At 35.7% G+C, this 18065-nt stretch overlaps 1 protein-coding gene across 1 annotated transcript in view; it reads right to left on the minus strand.

Moving 5' to 3' along the window:
- LOC106167611 (fibrocystin-L-like) overlaps positions 1-18065 on the minus strand; it is a 44809-nt gene continuing 26744 nt past the window's right edge. The window contains exons 38-66 of the mRNA XM_087003163.1: positions 17851-18031; positions 17211-17358; positions 16625-16781; positions 16356-16435; positions 15970-16099; positions 15479-15706; positions 14994-15134; positions 13145-14643; positions 12677-12854; positions 12178-12474; positions 11503-11645; positions 11150-11285; positions 10597-10845; positions 10077-10256; positions 9300-9554; positions 8844-9041; positions 8294-8494; positions 7795-7984; positions 7144-7295; positions 6842-7004; positions 6383-6621; positions 5580-5834; positions 4522-5375; positions 4024-4241; positions 3502-3664; positions 2803-3217; positions 2482-2669; positions 2066-2171; positions 1-1654 (exon numbers count right to left, since the gene is read on the minus strand). Coding sequence (XP_086859289.1) covers positions 1293-1654; positions 2066-2171; positions 2482-2669; positions 2803-3217; positions 3502-3664; positions 4024-4241; positions 4522-5375; positions 5580-5834; positions 6383-6621; positions 6842-7004; positions 7144-7295; positions 7795-7984; positions 8294-8494; positions 8844-9041; positions 9300-9554; positions 10077-10256; positions 10597-10845; positions 11150-11285; positions 11503-11645; positions 12178-12474; positions 12677-12854; positions 13145-14643; positions 14994-15134; positions 15479-15706; positions 15970-16099; positions 16356-16435; positions 16625-16781; positions 17211-17358; positions 17851-18031 — 7706 coding nt within the window. The 3' untranslated portion in view covers positions 1-1292. The remainder of the gene's footprint in view (positions 1655-2065; positions 2172-2481; positions 2670-2802; positions 3218-3501; positions 3665-4023; positions 4242-4521; positions 5376-5579; positions 5835-6382; positions 6622-6841; positions 7005-7143; positions 7296-7794; positions 7985-8293; positions 8495-8843; positions 9042-9299; positions 9555-10076; positions 10257-10596; positions 10846-11149; positions 11286-11502; positions 11646-12177; positions 12475-12676; positions 12855-13144; positions 14644-14993; positions 15135-15478; positions 15707-15969; positions 16100-16355; positions 16436-16624; positions 16782-17210; positions 17359-17850; positions 18032-18065) is intronic.

Genomic DNA, 18065 nt, shown 5'->3' on the forward strand with positions numbered 1-18065 from the left:
TGCATAAGCAAAATCAGCTTACTTTATTCAGTAAAATGAAAACAGAAATATCTTTAAAAATTTGATAAAAAGTTAATTGGTATAGAAAATATCCTTCTGCATATCACTTGTAATTTGTTCTACAAAAGCAACAATAAACATTCAATTCATTTTTCAAAAACTTCAAACTTGAAGATTACATAAATCTAAGTAATTAATTGAGCTGTGAAAAGTAAACGGGTAAAATGCCACTATTGTTCACTATATAATTTTTCATCAAACAAATGGTCAGTTTTTCACAAAACATACATATCATATATCATTAGTAGTATTTGAAAAAAGCAATAAATTCTACAAATACAACAGTCATTTCACAGTATGCCAAATTTTTAAAAACTTAATTTATAAAACTGATATATTATAATCTTATGAGAGTTAATCATTTATAAAAAATCTATAAAATTGATATGTAAGTTTAAAAGTTGGTATAAAAATATGATTTTGCTCTTAGATCACTTGAACCTTATATTTTACTAAATTTATTTTGCAAAGCGCAACACATTCACTTCTTCAAACACTACCAGCATGAAGCTCAGTCTAGGTCAGTGAACTGTGAAAAGTTAAGGAACAAAATCTTCTTCACAAACGCCACAATTGTTTAAAACACCATGGTAGAGAAAAGTATTTTCATCGTTTTACAACTTTATATAACTTCATTTGAAATGACAAATTTTACTTTTTTTTTTGAAATTTTCAAAATCTTTTAAATTGATGTTTTAGAAAAAAATGTGTGATCATACATTTGCTTATATATATTTATATATAATGTGAAATATATTGCAAACCAAACTAACAGTGAAATAGGCTTTTTGTCAGCCATTTGATCAAGGCCCTTAATTTGAGCTTGAAATGCAATACCTCAAAGGTAGAAGTGTTTAATTTAGTCTCTATAAAAACAATTTTTTATCATCAAACTACAGTTTGTATTTTATCATGAAAGAAATAAATAGACCCTTGATAATGTATATCACCTATTTGGAATCTTGAGTAAAATTATATGTTAAAGCTGTCTGTATTATATTGTCAAATATTAGCAATACTTTACCACGGCATAATCAAGTAAAAGTGTGATTTTTTTCTTTCTTCCTAATCTTTGTCAATTCATCATATTCAATATATAAGACAGTTTGTTACAAACTTAGCAAAGGCATTTTTGTTACAATAAACTGCACTGCACTGTGATCGATACTGTATTCATTGAGACCATCTTAATCATTTGCTACATAAGAACAGCTCTTAACAATCATCCTCTATTAAACTCTGTGTGTGGCAGATTGGCCAGTCCACAAAGTGTCATCAGGGGGGACCTGCAAAGCTCCAGGGCCACAGCCATCATCATCATCAGGGTCATGTGGTTCAGGGGTCACCCTTCTGTGCAAAGGGTGATCTGCACCCAGGAAAACTTTCCTTCCACTATCTGTGTCATCTTGAGATATTTCAGATCCAACCTGGTTCTTAAAGTGATGTTCCTTGTGGATGTCTGAATGGCTGCTTCTGGGGCTATCACCATCCTCAGCAATGTACTTGTGGTGTGATTTGAGTTTGGATTCTTGTCCCTTTGTGGTCATTCCAAAGCTTGGACTCTCCATGCTCCCATCTAGTGCATGCTTTTTAACTGAAGCACAATGAATAATGTGTGTAAATTTTACTTTCTTAAAGAAAATGCAATAAATTTAAGTAAGGCATCACCATTTTGCTTATTGATATAACTTTTATTCAATAGTTTCTTTTTGATGTGGAAAAAAAAAACTTTAGTAATCTATTTACTTCTCTTTTCAAAAAGACTTAGTTGTACTGATTTTAATTAAAACTGAACCAAAAAATTTAGTTAATCATCATTTCCATCAATGTAGATACTGGTAGAAGTTATTTGGTCTATATATGTGAAAAAAGAAAAGTAAAATATGCAGGAGTAGTATCAATCAAAACAACTACTACTTCTACATGTAGCATACCAAACAATACAGCAAACTATATCCAATCAAAGAATTCTATACATGTCCATCCCAAGTCCAACACAATATACCTTTCTTGTTTTTGTAGTACACAAAAGCCAATATTCCTCCAATAACAAGAATAACAATGAGGATGATGACAACAATGGCCCAGGCTGGAAACTGGGAGGCAGGTTTCTTCAGGGAAAAAAGACAAGAAGTCAATTAATAACCCTTTTTAAACCAACATTCTTAAACTATAAAGCCAATAAAAACAAAGATTCAAATATTAGCCTGGTTACAACAATAATATAAGAACAACAGACAGTTATTCATTCAACAATTCTACATGGTTGTATGTGTAATATAAACAACATATTTTCTCTTCATTTTCAAATTTTCCAATCATTTCAAGCAAAAAGAATTTAAAATTCTCACACTAATATTTTCCACCTTTTATGATAACTGATAAAATGCTGACTTAAGATGTTTTCAATGCTAAACATACCACTACTGGTGGTCCATCATCATTTCCATAGTATCTGTCTCCATCCACATACATTTCATATGTTGCTTCCATACTCTGGCCATCAACAGTAATTTTCCATCCAGCCTTGATTTTCTCCCATAAACCCAATAATGTGCTGTTAACACCATCTTGTGTCCCAACTACCTCAAAAGTGCTGATTATGCTTCCTTAAAAATCAAAGTTATTTGATGTAAGAAAAAAAAAAAAAGAACCATAAAAATATAATCAAAATCTTATATAAACACAATACCGAACAATAAACAGATGTGTTATAAATTAAATCACATTAATGGGTGGTACCTTCTGTAAAATTAAAATTCCTCAAAAACACTCCTTCATGGTATGCTGCCATGACAAAGTTGTGGATGAAACCCTCGAGGACATGCTCCTTTCCTGATGCCACGGTGCTATAGTCTCCAGACCACTTAATGGACACAGTCTTGTTGACCTCCTCCATAGGGCTAGTGTAGTTGACCGGGTAGAACACAATTCCTCTGGACACAGTGGTGAAGTCAAATTCACTCGGTGTTGACCAGGCACGGAATTTTAAGAATACTTGGAGAGGGTATTCAGCAGTGGTTGACAGGATCAGGTCATCATACACAGCTCTCTGGTCAGGTACAGAGGCATTGAAGTCAGCACTGGTTGTACCAGTCAGAGTGGCTGGGAAGCTGCTGGGCATGTACAAAGACACCTCTGATTGCCAGCTATGACCCTGTTGAAAACATATTGAAATAAAAAATTAATTTAGAAACAACTGAATGTACATGTACTTCAATTTTTTTAAAAACTTAAACATGGTTAAAATATTTTTCAAAATTTAAAGCAACATCAATTGGAATACTACATTTTATCTATTTTCTGGTTGGTCTCTCACACAACAGAAACCCTTTTCTTTAATTTTCAGCTACAGAACAAATGAAGCAATTCATAAGAATGTGTTTTAATATTTTAAAGATACTACAGTTAAGTACTATTTTTATTCCCCTATTTGCTTACCTTCCACGCAATGTCTACTAATGCTTCGTTGGTAACTTTATCTCTGATCTCTATGGCAACTGGTTCTAACATTTCACCACTAGTGGTGTTAGTCGGTTGCTCTGCCACGCCCACTGTGAGGGGCCTCTCTGCCACTGTGATGGCACTGGAGAAGGCAGAGTACCTGAAAAAGTTTTATTATTTCAATTAAGTTTTGTAGCATTGACAAACATTGTAAAATATTACAAAGAAAGACTTAAAACAAAGAATTTTTACAGGAAATGAAACTTTATAATTTGTGACTGCGTTGGTTTTCTGGCTTAGTTATAGTGTAAAACATACACACTCCTTCAGAAAGAAAGCAAAGGCAGTCTGAGATGACAGAGTGATTGACAGTACCAGAAGTCATGTGACTTGACTGACTCCCAAAGTTTTGGCTGTATTATTATGACTTCTTACTTTTTGTAATCAAAAAGAAAAATTTTTTAAAATAATAATAATAAATGGAAAAATACTTTTACTTCAAAGAGCTTGTAAACTAACCTGCTAGCCTCACTAGGATAGGTAAATGTAAAATCAAGGATATATCCACTTCCACTGTGTGATATGCCTAGGTCTGTGAAGTTTGCCCATCCCTGTTTGTATGATACAGTGACAGTCCTCACAGCACGAGCTCTAGAGTCTGTGCCACTGCCAGATCTTAATGTGGCTGTCAGCTGCCAGGGGTGGAACAGGGAACCAAGCTGCTCCACAACATTGCCCTGTGGAAAACATTTGTGCTTTATGTAGTATGCCTCATAAATTAAACCAAAAATTTTCATTAAAAACCAAAATTTTCTCTTCATTTTTATAAATATATTATTATATTGGTCTCCTTACTATTTTGCTGATCTGTAAATGATTTACCATTTCCGAAATTCTCTTAATTTTCGTATATTACACTCTAAACTTTGAAGCACTTTATTTTTTCACTTCTGTGACAGTCATAATATTCATGTACATATAAAGAATATAATTAAAAAAAAAAAAAAAAACACATACCCCTGTGTCATACATTCTCAGTCCTGCAGGAACTGAAAATGCTGCTCCCTCATGAAGAGCTTCTGGCTGGACAATAAGCTCCAATCTTGATGGAATTTGTATAACATTCTGAAACTCCCTAGAGTTCTGAATCTCCTCCCACACAGAATCATTGGTTGGGGGCAGGGGTTCTTCGAGAGTTACGTTAATGACACTAATATTCAAAACCTGAGAGATTTTTCCCAGCTGAACAGCATCATAAATCATAGCACTGGCATTGGCTAGTTTGGTGTATGGCGTCTGGCTTATAGATGCTACATCTGTGTCACCCCTACTTGGAACATCACCTATTTCAATGTTTATCATCACATTACCAGTGGTTGCTCGTTTCTTTCTCCTGCTGTCCTCACTGACAATGTTAGCAATACGAATTTTGTTTGGAGGAATATCCAAGAAAAAGGCAATATTTTGGACAAGGTTTTCACCGAAGAAGTCTGTAATAGGGAGTGGAACATTGTTAGCCCCAATGACAAGGAAAACCTGTGGAATAGTTGTTACATCTACAATATCAGTCCCTGCTACAATGACATACAGAAGTTTTTGTACCATATCAAAGTAGTTGGCTCCATTTCCATCAGTTGAAAGATCTGGTAAATAATGTCCAGGGTATGTTGGTCTCTGGGTCACCTCTCGGCCAAGACTGTCATAGCCACTGTTTTTAGGTTTAACATATGCACCATTACTACTGACAACTAATTTCTGAGGATTAGAGTAAAACACTGCAACACGAACAACGTCAGTTTGTTTGGTATTGATCATAAAAAGGCGAAGGTCTTGTGGAGCTGTGCCAGTGAAATAGATGTCAAAGTGCTTTCCTGTAAAAAAAAAAAAGGACAAATTTTAACAGACATTTTTTGAAAATTAAAAATTAAGTAAAGGAGAAAAATAAACAACAACTCCATGCTGACTCATTATTGTTCATATTATGTATAAATTGCTTTCCATACTTTCTCAAACCAACTATTTAGCACATTTCTGTAAATGTTCAGAAATATAATAAACAAAGGAACCCTAATTACCTGTTGCCACAACTGAGTAGAATGTAGACAGCCTCTCTTTACATGTGTAGCCATCACACCAATGGTAATCTTGTGGCCCGTTGATGAGATCGATATAATCCTCTCCATGTATGGCTACAGGTCCTATGCGATGAGTTAAGGTGTTGGCGTCCATGCTCTCTATGATCATAACCTCATAGTCCATGTCATGACACTTGTATGCCTGCATCATGGATCTCCAGGTACACTTGGAAGTGGTGCTGGTTCCAATAATCCCTGAAAAATTATGGTATTGAAGAAGTCTTTATAATATTTCTTTACTGACTTAAATACAAAAGACCTAAAAAAAGAATAAAATGAAGCCATCATTGAATTGACAGTATCTATGATTATAAAATGCTCTATAAGATTCATCTTTGAAAAATACTTTATAAAAGTCATCTTTGAATTACACTTTTCATCTTTGAATTACACTTTTTATCTTTAAATTACACTTTTCAATGATTACCCACAAATTGCTTCAGAAATACTTAATATATCATTATGTCTGCAGATTGCAATGCAACTAAAAGAAAATAATTTAATAAAACTAAGACTGCATTCTCACAGACTTTAGATCGATCTATCCCCCTGTGGAGTCTCACTAGATTGGTTTCAGCTTAACAGGCTTAAATGTCTGCCCCGCCTACTAAGGGCTGTAAGGGGGTAATTAACTGGCTGACAGCAATTTAGCGTGAACCCCCATGAATCGATCTAAATCTCTGGGAATGCAGTCTTAGACACCATAAATTTTTAAGTTAGCCAAAAAAAAAAAAAAATCCCACCTTTGTTAGGCATCAATATATTCACATCCAGTTTAGTCCCGTTAGGTGCAGTCAGCATGGCTTTTGGAATGCGATAATCTCCTAATCCTCGTCTTCTGTCACCATCCCATTCAAAGGCAGAATCAGCAACAAGGCTTCCTTGATTCAAACCAGCTAGAAGACTTCCATCTGTGTCTTTGATGAGAAGCTTTTTCTGACCATCACAATCCATGTCAACACAGTCTGTGGGGTTAATAGCACTACAAAGTGGAAAAGAGAAATACAAGAAAGTGCTATCAATGGGTGGGTACTAATACATTGAACCAAGTAAATTTAATTCCATTTCAGCAAATGAAATAAATATATAATAAAACTTTTAAAAAAGGAAATCTTCAACATAAAAAATTTTAGACATTAATACTGGAATACTGCAGAACAGATTATTCAAAAAAAAATTGATAAATGAACCATCCAATTTACCCTAAATCTGGTCTGTGGTAAAATGCAACGCTATCTTCATCTACTTGATACAGGAAGGCATTTGACACCTCAATGGGAAACTGGAAATCTTCATTATCAGGGATGTCTGTGATTGCAAAACTACGTTTTCCACATTTAGTTCCAAAGTGTGCAAAGGTGACATCTGAAGTACAAAAATGTATTTATACATACAAGGCAGCAAAGCTGTTATATATACAGACAACAAAAAGGGGAAAAAACAGCAAAATTACAGGAAAAACTGCAGGTTTTTAGTAGAAATTGAGATTCAATAAGGTACATACTTCTGACTCTCATGATGCCTGTCAAAGCTATGAAGTCCATTGCATTCTGCCAGTCCTTCTTTGGTGCTTTGTTCTCTGAAGAGTGGAACTGAGGAAAGATAAGTCCAGCAACTTTGCCCACTTGTGAAGAACTTGTACTTTGGAACACGGATCTATAAGGTGGACAAAAAAATTACTTCTCTGCCAAAACCCATAAGTTGTTCTTTTTCCATTTTTTCATTAATTTTTAAGGGCACATATAATTTACTTGCATTTTCCATTTGCTTCAAAGAAATTCAAGCAATTTTAATGTGATTTATAATGTATAAAAAAAATTACATATGGTGATTTAAAAAAAGTAGTAAACAATGTAATGCAGATAGTTTGGCCTTTCTGCAACTACACGAAATTATTTTATTCCGGACTTTTTATCAGTTAGACCACGTCATATTTCAGGACTCTTGACAATCAAGCACACATGAATAAATTTTTCATGGCCAATTACATAAGTAAATTAAGTATTAACTCTCATTTAGGTTTGGCATTAATAAAAGCAGCCTTTACTGGTACTTGCCACAAATCAATCAACCTATATGTATTGTGTGTATTAATGCATTCATATATTACACAATAGGAGGAGAAATAAATAATCTTTTAAAACTACTGACTCACCTGGACAGCCCACTGTTCTTTATATTAACATCAGAATAATCTGGAGTGTCTGTGCAATTGTAATCTGGGCTATTGCCAACCACTAAAGACTCTGACACATCAATATACTTGTTACCACGGCTATGTGATAAGGCAGCAGGACCAATAACTATTCCAAAGAAGCCAAGTGTATTGTCTACAAAAGTGACTCCTGCAAATACAAGTTTTTCATTATATGAAATGTTAAATAATCACTTTTATTTCAAGGCAAAACTTGTAAAACTTCAATGTGGAACTCAACTGCGATTAATTCTTTACTGCTCATTGAATAAATAAATAGAACTGACAGTAATTTTTATTGCCTAAAAACCAATCTAAAAGGTAAATGAGATACACTTGAAGCTTACACACCACTGCCAGTACTGCCAGTAAGAGCAGAACACTTCTTAAAACACATGATTCATCTTAAGTACACTTTTAAGGATTTGAAACCCCGACTCCAACTGTAATTGCCTCTCACCAGTGACTTCTATACTGCAACCAGACTGGACATAAATGCCGTGATCCCAGGCTGTGGCTACAGTGAATCCTGACAGTTTGAGACATGTCCCAGAGCAATCCACAGGCCAGATGAGGACACCAGTGAGAACTGAGTGGGCAACATTGCCAGACCAAGGAAGGGGGTGAACTGTTGGGTCGTTGGAACTTCCACATTTTTCACCTGGTAGATAATTATCAGACTTCCATTAAAACAAATTATCCTGGCATTTAAATCTTACAATGGCTATATAACCATTCAAAAGCTGTATTTGTTTTAAATTACTTTTTAGTTTTGGGCAGTTCATTCATTTTTTTGTTGTTGTTGTTATCTGCCCATCATGAGCCAGCCAGGTGCCGACTTTCTTTCTAAAATGTTTTTCACATCTATAATTCTTTCAAACTGTATTTAACACAATAATCAAGGTGTAAAACAGCAAAAAAGCAGTTACTATATTTTGACAAAAACAAACACAAAAATTGCCAACTACATACATAAGTATGAGTATAGCTTATGGATAGTCGACTAGTACCTGTCAATCTGAATCCACTCCTCTCAGACCCTGCCACGTGGTTATCCTGCAGTGTTAACCGTGACGCCTGATGCAGCTCTATGGCCGCAGGATGAAGAAAGTTGTAGATTTCATTTCTGTCTTGGTAACTGCCTCGCCACAGTGACAATGCTACCAAATTCTTTCTCAGGGTGTGATTTGTGCCAGTGACAATGATGCCTTGAGAAGAAATGTCATAATCATTTTCAGATTTTTTTTTTGAAATCTTTTTTTTTATAGCACACTATACAGCATTTTGAAATCACTTGAATCTTTGTATTGATACCATGGCTAAAAATACAGAATAAAAAATTAAAAACTGAAGAATAACAAATTAAATTTATTTTGACACTTGGGCAACGTGTAAAACAGAAAAGATTTTGAAACAAATATTGAAATGTAGCTTTTAATTAAAATCATACTTTATTCGCCACTTACTAGGTCCCACAGTATGGTGAACCACATTAAGTTCGATGTTTAATGCATCTGACTCAGCCCTCTCGCTACTGGTTCCGTATACTCCAATAGCTGTTGAGAAACCACTATGGAAAGAACACTTCTTAACAAAGGAAGGCTTCAAGTTGTTGACTGTTTGGAGCTGGATATAAGCCAGGGAGTAGCGGGCATCGAATTCACTTGTCCAGCCTTCCTGTCCGCTGTGGTAGAACTCTACATTACTTAGTCTGGCATAACCTGAAGAAAAAGAAACAATTACTTTTTCTAACAATTGCCTCTTAAATAGCTTTTAATGCTTTAGGACCTCTATTTATCATTAAAAAATCACAATTTTCTGAAATATTATACAGAGGCAAAAATGTTATTAATAATCACATGTCAAAGTGTTTATTTTATAAACTTTTAAAATCAAAAAATAAATATCATATTGAGCGCTAATCAAATATCATTTTGGTGCAATGTTCGAACTGAGATCTAGTGGCCAATGTGGACAGTATACCACTCCAGCTGTCATACTTCAATTCAGAGGCCTGTTTCACATTCAAATATTGAAGCTTTATGGAATACCTAAAGAGTCTGCCTTAATATCAAACCAAAAACTAAAACTGCTTCACAAATTTTATATGCCTATACTGAGTAACAAGCTTCTAAAAGCAAGTTGGGATGCTATTGTCCTCTATAAAGTTAAACTGCATAAAAATGTACTTCAAATCAATTTACAACACGTGCTTTAATCAAGTCCTCACTCATTTCGCTTACCTTTGGCCACCTTCACCACACCATTTTCCTCCCAAGAAAGTGAGCTGACCACTACCCTGGCTCCATAGGACTGGCTGTACAGGTCAGGGTAGTCTTGACCAATGATCTTGATATTCCTGGACAGTAGGCCTACTTCTGCAGCCACCCTGTAGTATATTCCATTTATGGTCTCTTCAGAGGCTGCAAGATAACAAACCTTCCTTTATTATATCTGAAAAAATCTGGATGTCATTCTAATGCTCCCAGATTTATATATAGGTAAGGCACCTTTCACTCAGGAACATGTACTGATACAAATGGATGCATGTACCATAGAAACCAAGAGTGAAATGAAAGACTCAAGGTCCAAGTATCTTTTAACTGATTAGCAAGTAACTGAGAAAAAGACAAAACAACCATATACCAGTGCCCCTCAAGTTTGTTTATTTGGTCTTTTAGTTTATTTATAATTATTTTTCTTTGGGGGTAAGAGGGAGGAGACCTATGTACCAAAAAAAGTAATAGGGTCAGCCAGACTTACCTCTGTGATTAAATGACAGTGAGGCATTTAAGGTGACAACTTTGCCGCTCACTGCTGTAATCCTGCGTATCTCAGTCTCAAATGGATTGAACCCTGTTGCGGTAATCATTATGTCATCATTTGGATTCCAGTGGTCAGATATGTCATCTCGCAGTGTTATAGTAGTGTCTCCTGCACTGGCAGGTCGCGCCAGTTCTGTCCATGGTATGACCACATCCTTACCATGAAGATCCAGGCCTCCAAATGCAGCTGTAGATTAATATTAATAATGACAATGAAAATTAAATTTGGAATATTTTGGACCTTGAAATTTTGTTTTATTTTGATGAATACTAAAATCAATAATTCAGTCAATGTTTTAAGTAAAAATGAAGTACTATGATAAGCTGGGTCCATGGAAACAGTTACAAAATACAAGTTTAAAAGAACATTTTTTTTTACGTAATTTAACTTTGTAAAAACAACTATAATGTTAATCTACAGACATGCAATCATGACTTAACAAAGTTAAAACACACATTTTTTAAATATTTATAAATTAATCTATTCTCACCTATGGCTTTGGATCCCACTTCAGGTCCATAACCAGGCAGAAGGTAGTCAGGAGTGGTACGAGTTCCACGGAGAATTATCTGAGCACTGCCCATGAACACATTATCTGACCATCCAATTATCAAACGTCCTGGGAACTGGATAAATTTAGAGGAATTTTAATCAAAAAAGGCTATAATCATTAATCTTTATTCACCTTTGACAATAATTAACTTTTAAGGGATACAAATGAGCTATAATCCAACACTAAGCAGAAAACCTTCCACTGATTTAGTCTTTTATTTATCATAATTTTTATCAAGATAACAAAAAAAGTATAAAGCTTTTTGGCTGCGTGTCATTATACACACCTACCTTAATTATGATGTATGTTGCATTGATGACAAAATTGTAATATTGGTTTGTCAGTGGATTTCTCTGGTACTCCAGTTCCAATGTCCCATTCAGCTCCAGACGATCAAACACTGGCAGTGCCATGTCAGCAACCACCCAATCACCTAGATGAGAAATGAGCACTTGAACAAAATCTTGTCTTACAAACACTTCAATACACATATTAATGTCCTTATTCCTCCTGCTAACCAGTATGCATTATATATAAACTATGACAGCACTGTATTTAGCAGCATAAGGCAGACATGGCACCTGCCTTGTATAGAAGTTTACTGATCAAGCTGGGCTCAATGAGGTGGGCTAGACAACTCTAAAAATAATGTTTTGCCTGATCACTTTCTAATGTTTTAGGCCAGATTTCTGTCACATGGGCTTCACCTTTGTACTAGTAAAGCATGGTTAGAAATGACTGACAAACAAAGACCAAACTTATTAAGTAAATTTTTCCTCTTAAAATATTATTAAGAAAAATACATTAGTGGATTCAAAATAATTTTACTGTACAATTTACTTCAATCTATATACATAAACAATAACAAATTCAAAATTGTTAAAATGATCCAAGTTCATTGCATTATGTTTGCACTAGCTGCACCATTTTGGTTAACCAGCTTTGCTTATTCTTATCTACCATACCTTCCCTGATCCCAACACTCTCCCCATCCACTGGCAGAGGTCCTGAGCCTGTGGTACCGGCAGACATCTTGTAAGTGGCGCCATTATGTGTGTCGGTGCCACCCCATGTGGTGGTGGCTGACCACAGTTGGAACACATCGGGTCTCTCCCTGACAGGTGGTATTGTATTGGGGTCTGCAGGGGGGACGCAGCCTATATAGAAGCAGCGGTACGCTTTGAAGTGAACATTTCTGTCCTTTGTACCAGCTTCCACCATGAGTGCCCGTTTTTTTCTGGTTGGTCTGTCCCTGCCACTGACTACAAAAATGTGTTCAAATCAATTCATTAACAAAAACAGCTAAGAAAAGAACAGCTGATATACAACCCGCTGATATACAAATAAAGTTTGCACTTAACTATATTCAGTGTAAATTTTAAAATGAGAAAAAAAATTCTTCATTTTTGCAAGTCTTATTATACCAGATACCAGTAGGAATATGAAAATGCAAAATGCACTTACTCATATAACAAAGCTTGTTAATGTTAGTGTAATAATAGAAGTCTCCGTTATAATTATTTTCACAGGTCAGAGGTGATGGAGAGCCTTCTTCAAAGGGACGGTCACCGTCTGTGGACAGGATGCTCACTCTGTCTGGTTGACGTGTCAAGTTGTGACACATTATAATGCAGCAGTCAGGCTGGAGAGCAACAATATAAAACAGGATTAAGACTAAAAAAAAATCTTACAGCTCCAGAAAGAGATAATTCGATTAGTCAAAATTTTGCCCAAAGGGTTTAAATCATAATGTTACAAAAACTAAAAGTACGATTTGTTATAAAAAAAGAGCTACATCTATGAATAGAGTGCAGTACAATGAATTATAAAATTTGCTTAAAGTGTCTGGTCTGTTTTATCAGAACAAAAAAATACATGTGATGATAACATTACAAAAGAATCAAGGAGAAAAATGTAATCCAAACATATTACCTGGATACCATAATAAGCTCCTTGGTATGAAATGTTAGCAATCTGAGAAGAATCTTCAAATGTTAAATCATATGTAACATTACAAAGGAGATCTGTCATCCATCCTTGGGAATGAACCAGATTGCGCATTAGAAGCCATTCCAAATATGCAGTACCATACTGGTTGGATAGGATAGCTCTTTTGAACTCGAGGGAAGCAGGAGATGGCTGATGTAATGAAAACTTGCGGATTCTCACAGAATCTTCACACAGGTAGCCATCCACTGCTCCCTTGCTGAAGCGATCGTCTCTAGTGCATTTTGACGGTGTAAATGTTGGGTTGTAGGGAACGATCTGATAGCCTTTGTGTCCAGTTAAAGAACTGTCCATATCTGTCATTACGACCTCATTTATCCAGCGCCATGCTCCTCTGTTTTCAGAATTCACAAACTCAAGGTTTTGAAACCTCTGTTCCCAGCCCCCACACCCTAAAACACATATACACTCAATGAAGGTAGCCCCAAACACAGCACAGCTACTCTGATCAAAGTTGATAAACCTGGTATTGTTCACGTTCAGTCCAGCCGCAAAAGGCAGAATGAGTCCTCGGTCCGTGCATCTCCCTGCTGGCAGACTATGTCCAATAACAACAATATCATTAAGAAATGGTCCATCTGCTGAAAATATGTTGGTTTGCATGATGAGTTTGTACTCAATTCCTCTTGCATAGTTGTCAAAAAGGACAATGTCACTGAACTGTAAAGCACCCCCATTAACTACCTCCATTCCTTTCAGGCTATTATATGCAGTTAGTTTACTGAAGGTTGCAGGCTCAGGGATCATGCTGTTGCAGCTTCCACCTTGCATGGGGTAAAAATCTGGAAAAATCCACAGGACAAATTGGCCTAGGGAGTGCCCAGTGTTATTGTAGAACTCACCCAGAGGCACCTTAGGGGGGCATATGGTGGGGTCATAAGAGGGTCCTTCAGGGTGTTCCTTCATGCGGTACCAATAACCAAAATGTGTTCCCCCTGCAACGTGGCAGTGGCGAATAACATTATCTGGATTTGTTATCCAAAACGCAGCTGGAGTAATGTCATCATTAAGTAAACTTGTACTCTGTCGTACAAAAATGGCAAGATCGTACTGAAAAATGTTCTTGGTTTCTATGCCATCCTCTAGGAAGAAAGCTCCACCTCTGATGTTATAAATAAAAGTGTGCTCGACCAGCACATAATGGGTGCCGTGAATATTGACAGCTCGATTATAAGCATCATGGATTGAGCATCCTCTCACATAGGCCTCATCATATGAGGTGTTTCCCATTAGGTGAAAATGAATGGGATAACGACCAAGACGGAAAGCCTGACCAACATGGGTTAACTCCGTATATGAAATATGAGCATGGACACAGTGGCTGTTTGGGGACGGGGGATGGATGATAATATGGGCACCAAACTCATCATTCAGTTCTTCATCGCCAAACAAACCTTGAAAGCATGTCTGTGTATCAAATTCACCTGGAATTTGATAAAAAATTTATCACAACGAGAAACACTTGCATGTCTTAGTCTACATTGCCTTAATATTTGCAAAAACATTAATTTAAAAGTTTAGTTTATCAGCATTTGAATAAATTGATTCCATTTTTCATAAAAAGTATTTGGAATCTACAAAATAACAAAAGATGTGACACAATGGACATCTATCAAACTTAAGTGTGTTATCAGCAAACTCTTATAACCATGTAGCACAGTGCATACCATTCTAAGACTGCAGAAAAATGTCTAGCTTTAATTTTTGATAGTTTGCAAGTGTCAAAGAAAAGTCTTTTAAAACTGATCCACATATATGGTGTCAGAAAAGTTACCAGATTTAAATCCAGCTTCACAAGCTTCTACTGTTTGTGTCCATTGATCATCAACTGAGCCACGGATAACAACATTACGTGTAAGCAGTCCTACTTCAGCTCTTATCTCTAAAGCTTCTCCTTCAACCATTCTGGTAATGCCTGTATGGGTAGAATAAATTATGAAACAAAGGGCTTCAAATGATATCAAAACAAAAAAAAAAAAAAAAAAAAGATTTAATAAACAGGAAGGTCAAATGTTAAAGGCTAAGTGACTAAGAGGCCCAATGCAACCAATACACCAATGTTCATATTTTTAATTAATAAAAATTCATAGATCTTACTCTAACATCTTGAATTAATAAAAATACGTAAAAATCTAACATCCGAAGCATTTATTCTCCTAATCTCATATTTGCCAAATTAGACTGAGAGTCTGTAATTTTGTGCATTTCTCAATACTGTCTAAATTCAACTCATTACATACGATTTCAAAGGAGACTCACCTAAATGTTCATACTCCAAAGGTTCTGTTAATGTTAGAGTCAAACCATCTGCTGATACACTTTGAATAATGCGTTTCTCATTTTCCTTCTGACTAAGATGCCCCCCAGTGGTTGCTATGACAATCTCTTCTCCTGGTTGCCAAGTTACAGGTTGTTTGAGGGTCAGTGTATTGGTATTAGCTCCAGCTGTCTGAGCCAGCAATGTCCATGTTACGGGTATATACTGACCTGGTAAAGATAAGTGAACACCATAACAATTTTAATGCAGTGAGGTACCTAACCCCCAACTATACCTTATGCAATAACTAAAACTTATTAAGTGAAAAACTGGGATTTTCAAAAAATGTGTGCATGTGTGTGTTAATCACCTGCATGATGGCTGCATCTCTTTGCTCTAATCCTCAGCAATGTTCATATTTTAAAATGGATAAGTTTCACAAAGTTTTCTTGGAGAAATGAACTGTAAAAATGACTTTTACTCCCCAACTTACCATGCAAGTCCAGGGTTCCATTCCTCACTGCAATCATCTTGGCACCATATATGGGTAACTCTGTGGTCTTCACATGTCCATGGAGCTCAATTACTGCTTTGTGTTGGAATGGAGCATCTGCAGTGCCCACCTGAAACGGGTATCCCACTGCTGATTACAAAATGTCCTACTATTAATACCAAACAAGAGACCAAAAAATTGAACTGAATTTTCTTAAAAGAACAGCATTGTACATGGCAGCATAAAGCCTCAATATAAGGGTGTGGTGACAAATTATGTCCATTTATTATTTCAAAAGGTTATAAGTGCCTTTTAATGGTTTTGAACGTCCACATAGAAGTACTGTGAAATGTATGATATTCTTTTAAACAAAACAAAATACTTACTTGGAGTGCACCACCATCTGCGATAAAAATGTACTCTGAATGTAGCTCTACATCAACCTCATCAAATACCAGCTTGCCACCTAAAAAGTGTAAATATTACTAATTAGAAACAACCTTTCTTCTGGTGAAGCCTTTTTGTAGATGATGGGCATCATACCTGAAACTAAAATCACACCTTTTCTGCCTCTGTTATGTGTATCACTAATCATTTAAAAAGGTTCATTATTTACGAACATTTTCTTCTGACACTTAACATGTACTTAAATTACCTCTGATGAGTAAAAATCTCAGTACAGGGGTGCTGACATCTAGGTAAATTGTTTGTCCCTCTTGAATGACCACATAGTCTCCAGCAACAGGAGGGCTGTCCCCGCCCCAGGTGTGTCTGGATGACCACACATCTACATAGAAATAGTCTGCATTGTCCTGGATTAACAAAAAAACACAGGTAAAAAACTTTTACATTTTAAATGAATTTTAATTATTTTAATGACTTTTCATACATGTTAAAACATTTTGGAATGCCATACGTTGATGATAATGGAAAAAGACAAAGAAACTGGTAAACTATACTCGGCATAAGAACTGTTACTGATTTTGAAAAACTGCCTTGATGATAATGGAAAAAGACAAAGAAACTGGTTAACTATACTCGGCATAAGAACTGTTACTGATTTTGAAAAACTTCAATTTTAAAACAAAAGCCATAAAAATATTTAAAACTTTTTAAGTGAGGGCATCACTGACTGACTTGGAAAAGATATGAACATATATCACTGGAAACTACTAGGAATAATCAACTTATGGGTACTAAAAATGACTCCCCCTTGTCAATTAAAAAGCAGCTCTGTTTACCTGGGTAGCAATTCCTTTATCATCTACCTCCACACGCACTTTAGTTCTAATGGTTCTTGTGTGAGATCTGGTTCTGCAGACAATAGTTGTACTGGATGCAGACTGCACATCACATGTGGTGCCATCTATACTCACTACATTACTGGTTCTGAAAATAAATACAATATACACACACTTTAGTTCTAATGGTTCTTGTGTGAGATCTGGTTCTGCAGACAATAGTTGTACTGGATGCAGACTGCACATCACATATGGTGCCATCTATACTCACAACATTACTGGTTCTGAAAATAAAAACAATATACCACCTTGCATGAATATACTGACCTATCAATACCTTTTGGTATAATATCAACAATTTTATTGATACCAAGTACTTACTTCTATTCTAACTACCATACTATATTTACACAATCTGCCCAATAAGAATTGAAATATAAAATCAAGCTATTTGTATCAAAATTGTAACATATACTTTAGATTCACTTTACATTTCACATATCTTTGTGACTGACATAACATTTCAGTCTTTTTAAACATTCAGATTAACAGCAAACAAAAGCCATACTTTTACCCAAATAGGACAAGGACCGCAAAAGGACAACTTTTTAAAAGAATTCATCTCAATGAAATGTCATACCCAAAGTTAGTTCCAGTAATGGTGAGCAATGTTCCTCCTCCTGTCCCGCCTCTGGCTGGGCTGACAGAAGTAATTGTTGGAGTCAGGGCTGCCTTGTATGCATACTGGGTTGATGCCGTCTCTTGGGCATTGTTTACAGCTACTTCAATAGGGCACTGTTCTGTACTGCCACTTGTAGGACCTGAATATAGTAAAAATAATAATAATTTACTTTT

The sequence above is a fragment of the Lingula anatina genome, chromosome 2, assembly GCF_051362555.1.
Source record: "Lingula anatina isolate TDL-2025a chromosome 2, LinAna3.0, whole genome shotgun sequence".
Classification (NCBI taxonomy): Eukaryota; Metazoa; Brachiopoda; class Lingulata; order Lingulida; family Lingulidae; genus Lingula; species Lingula anatina.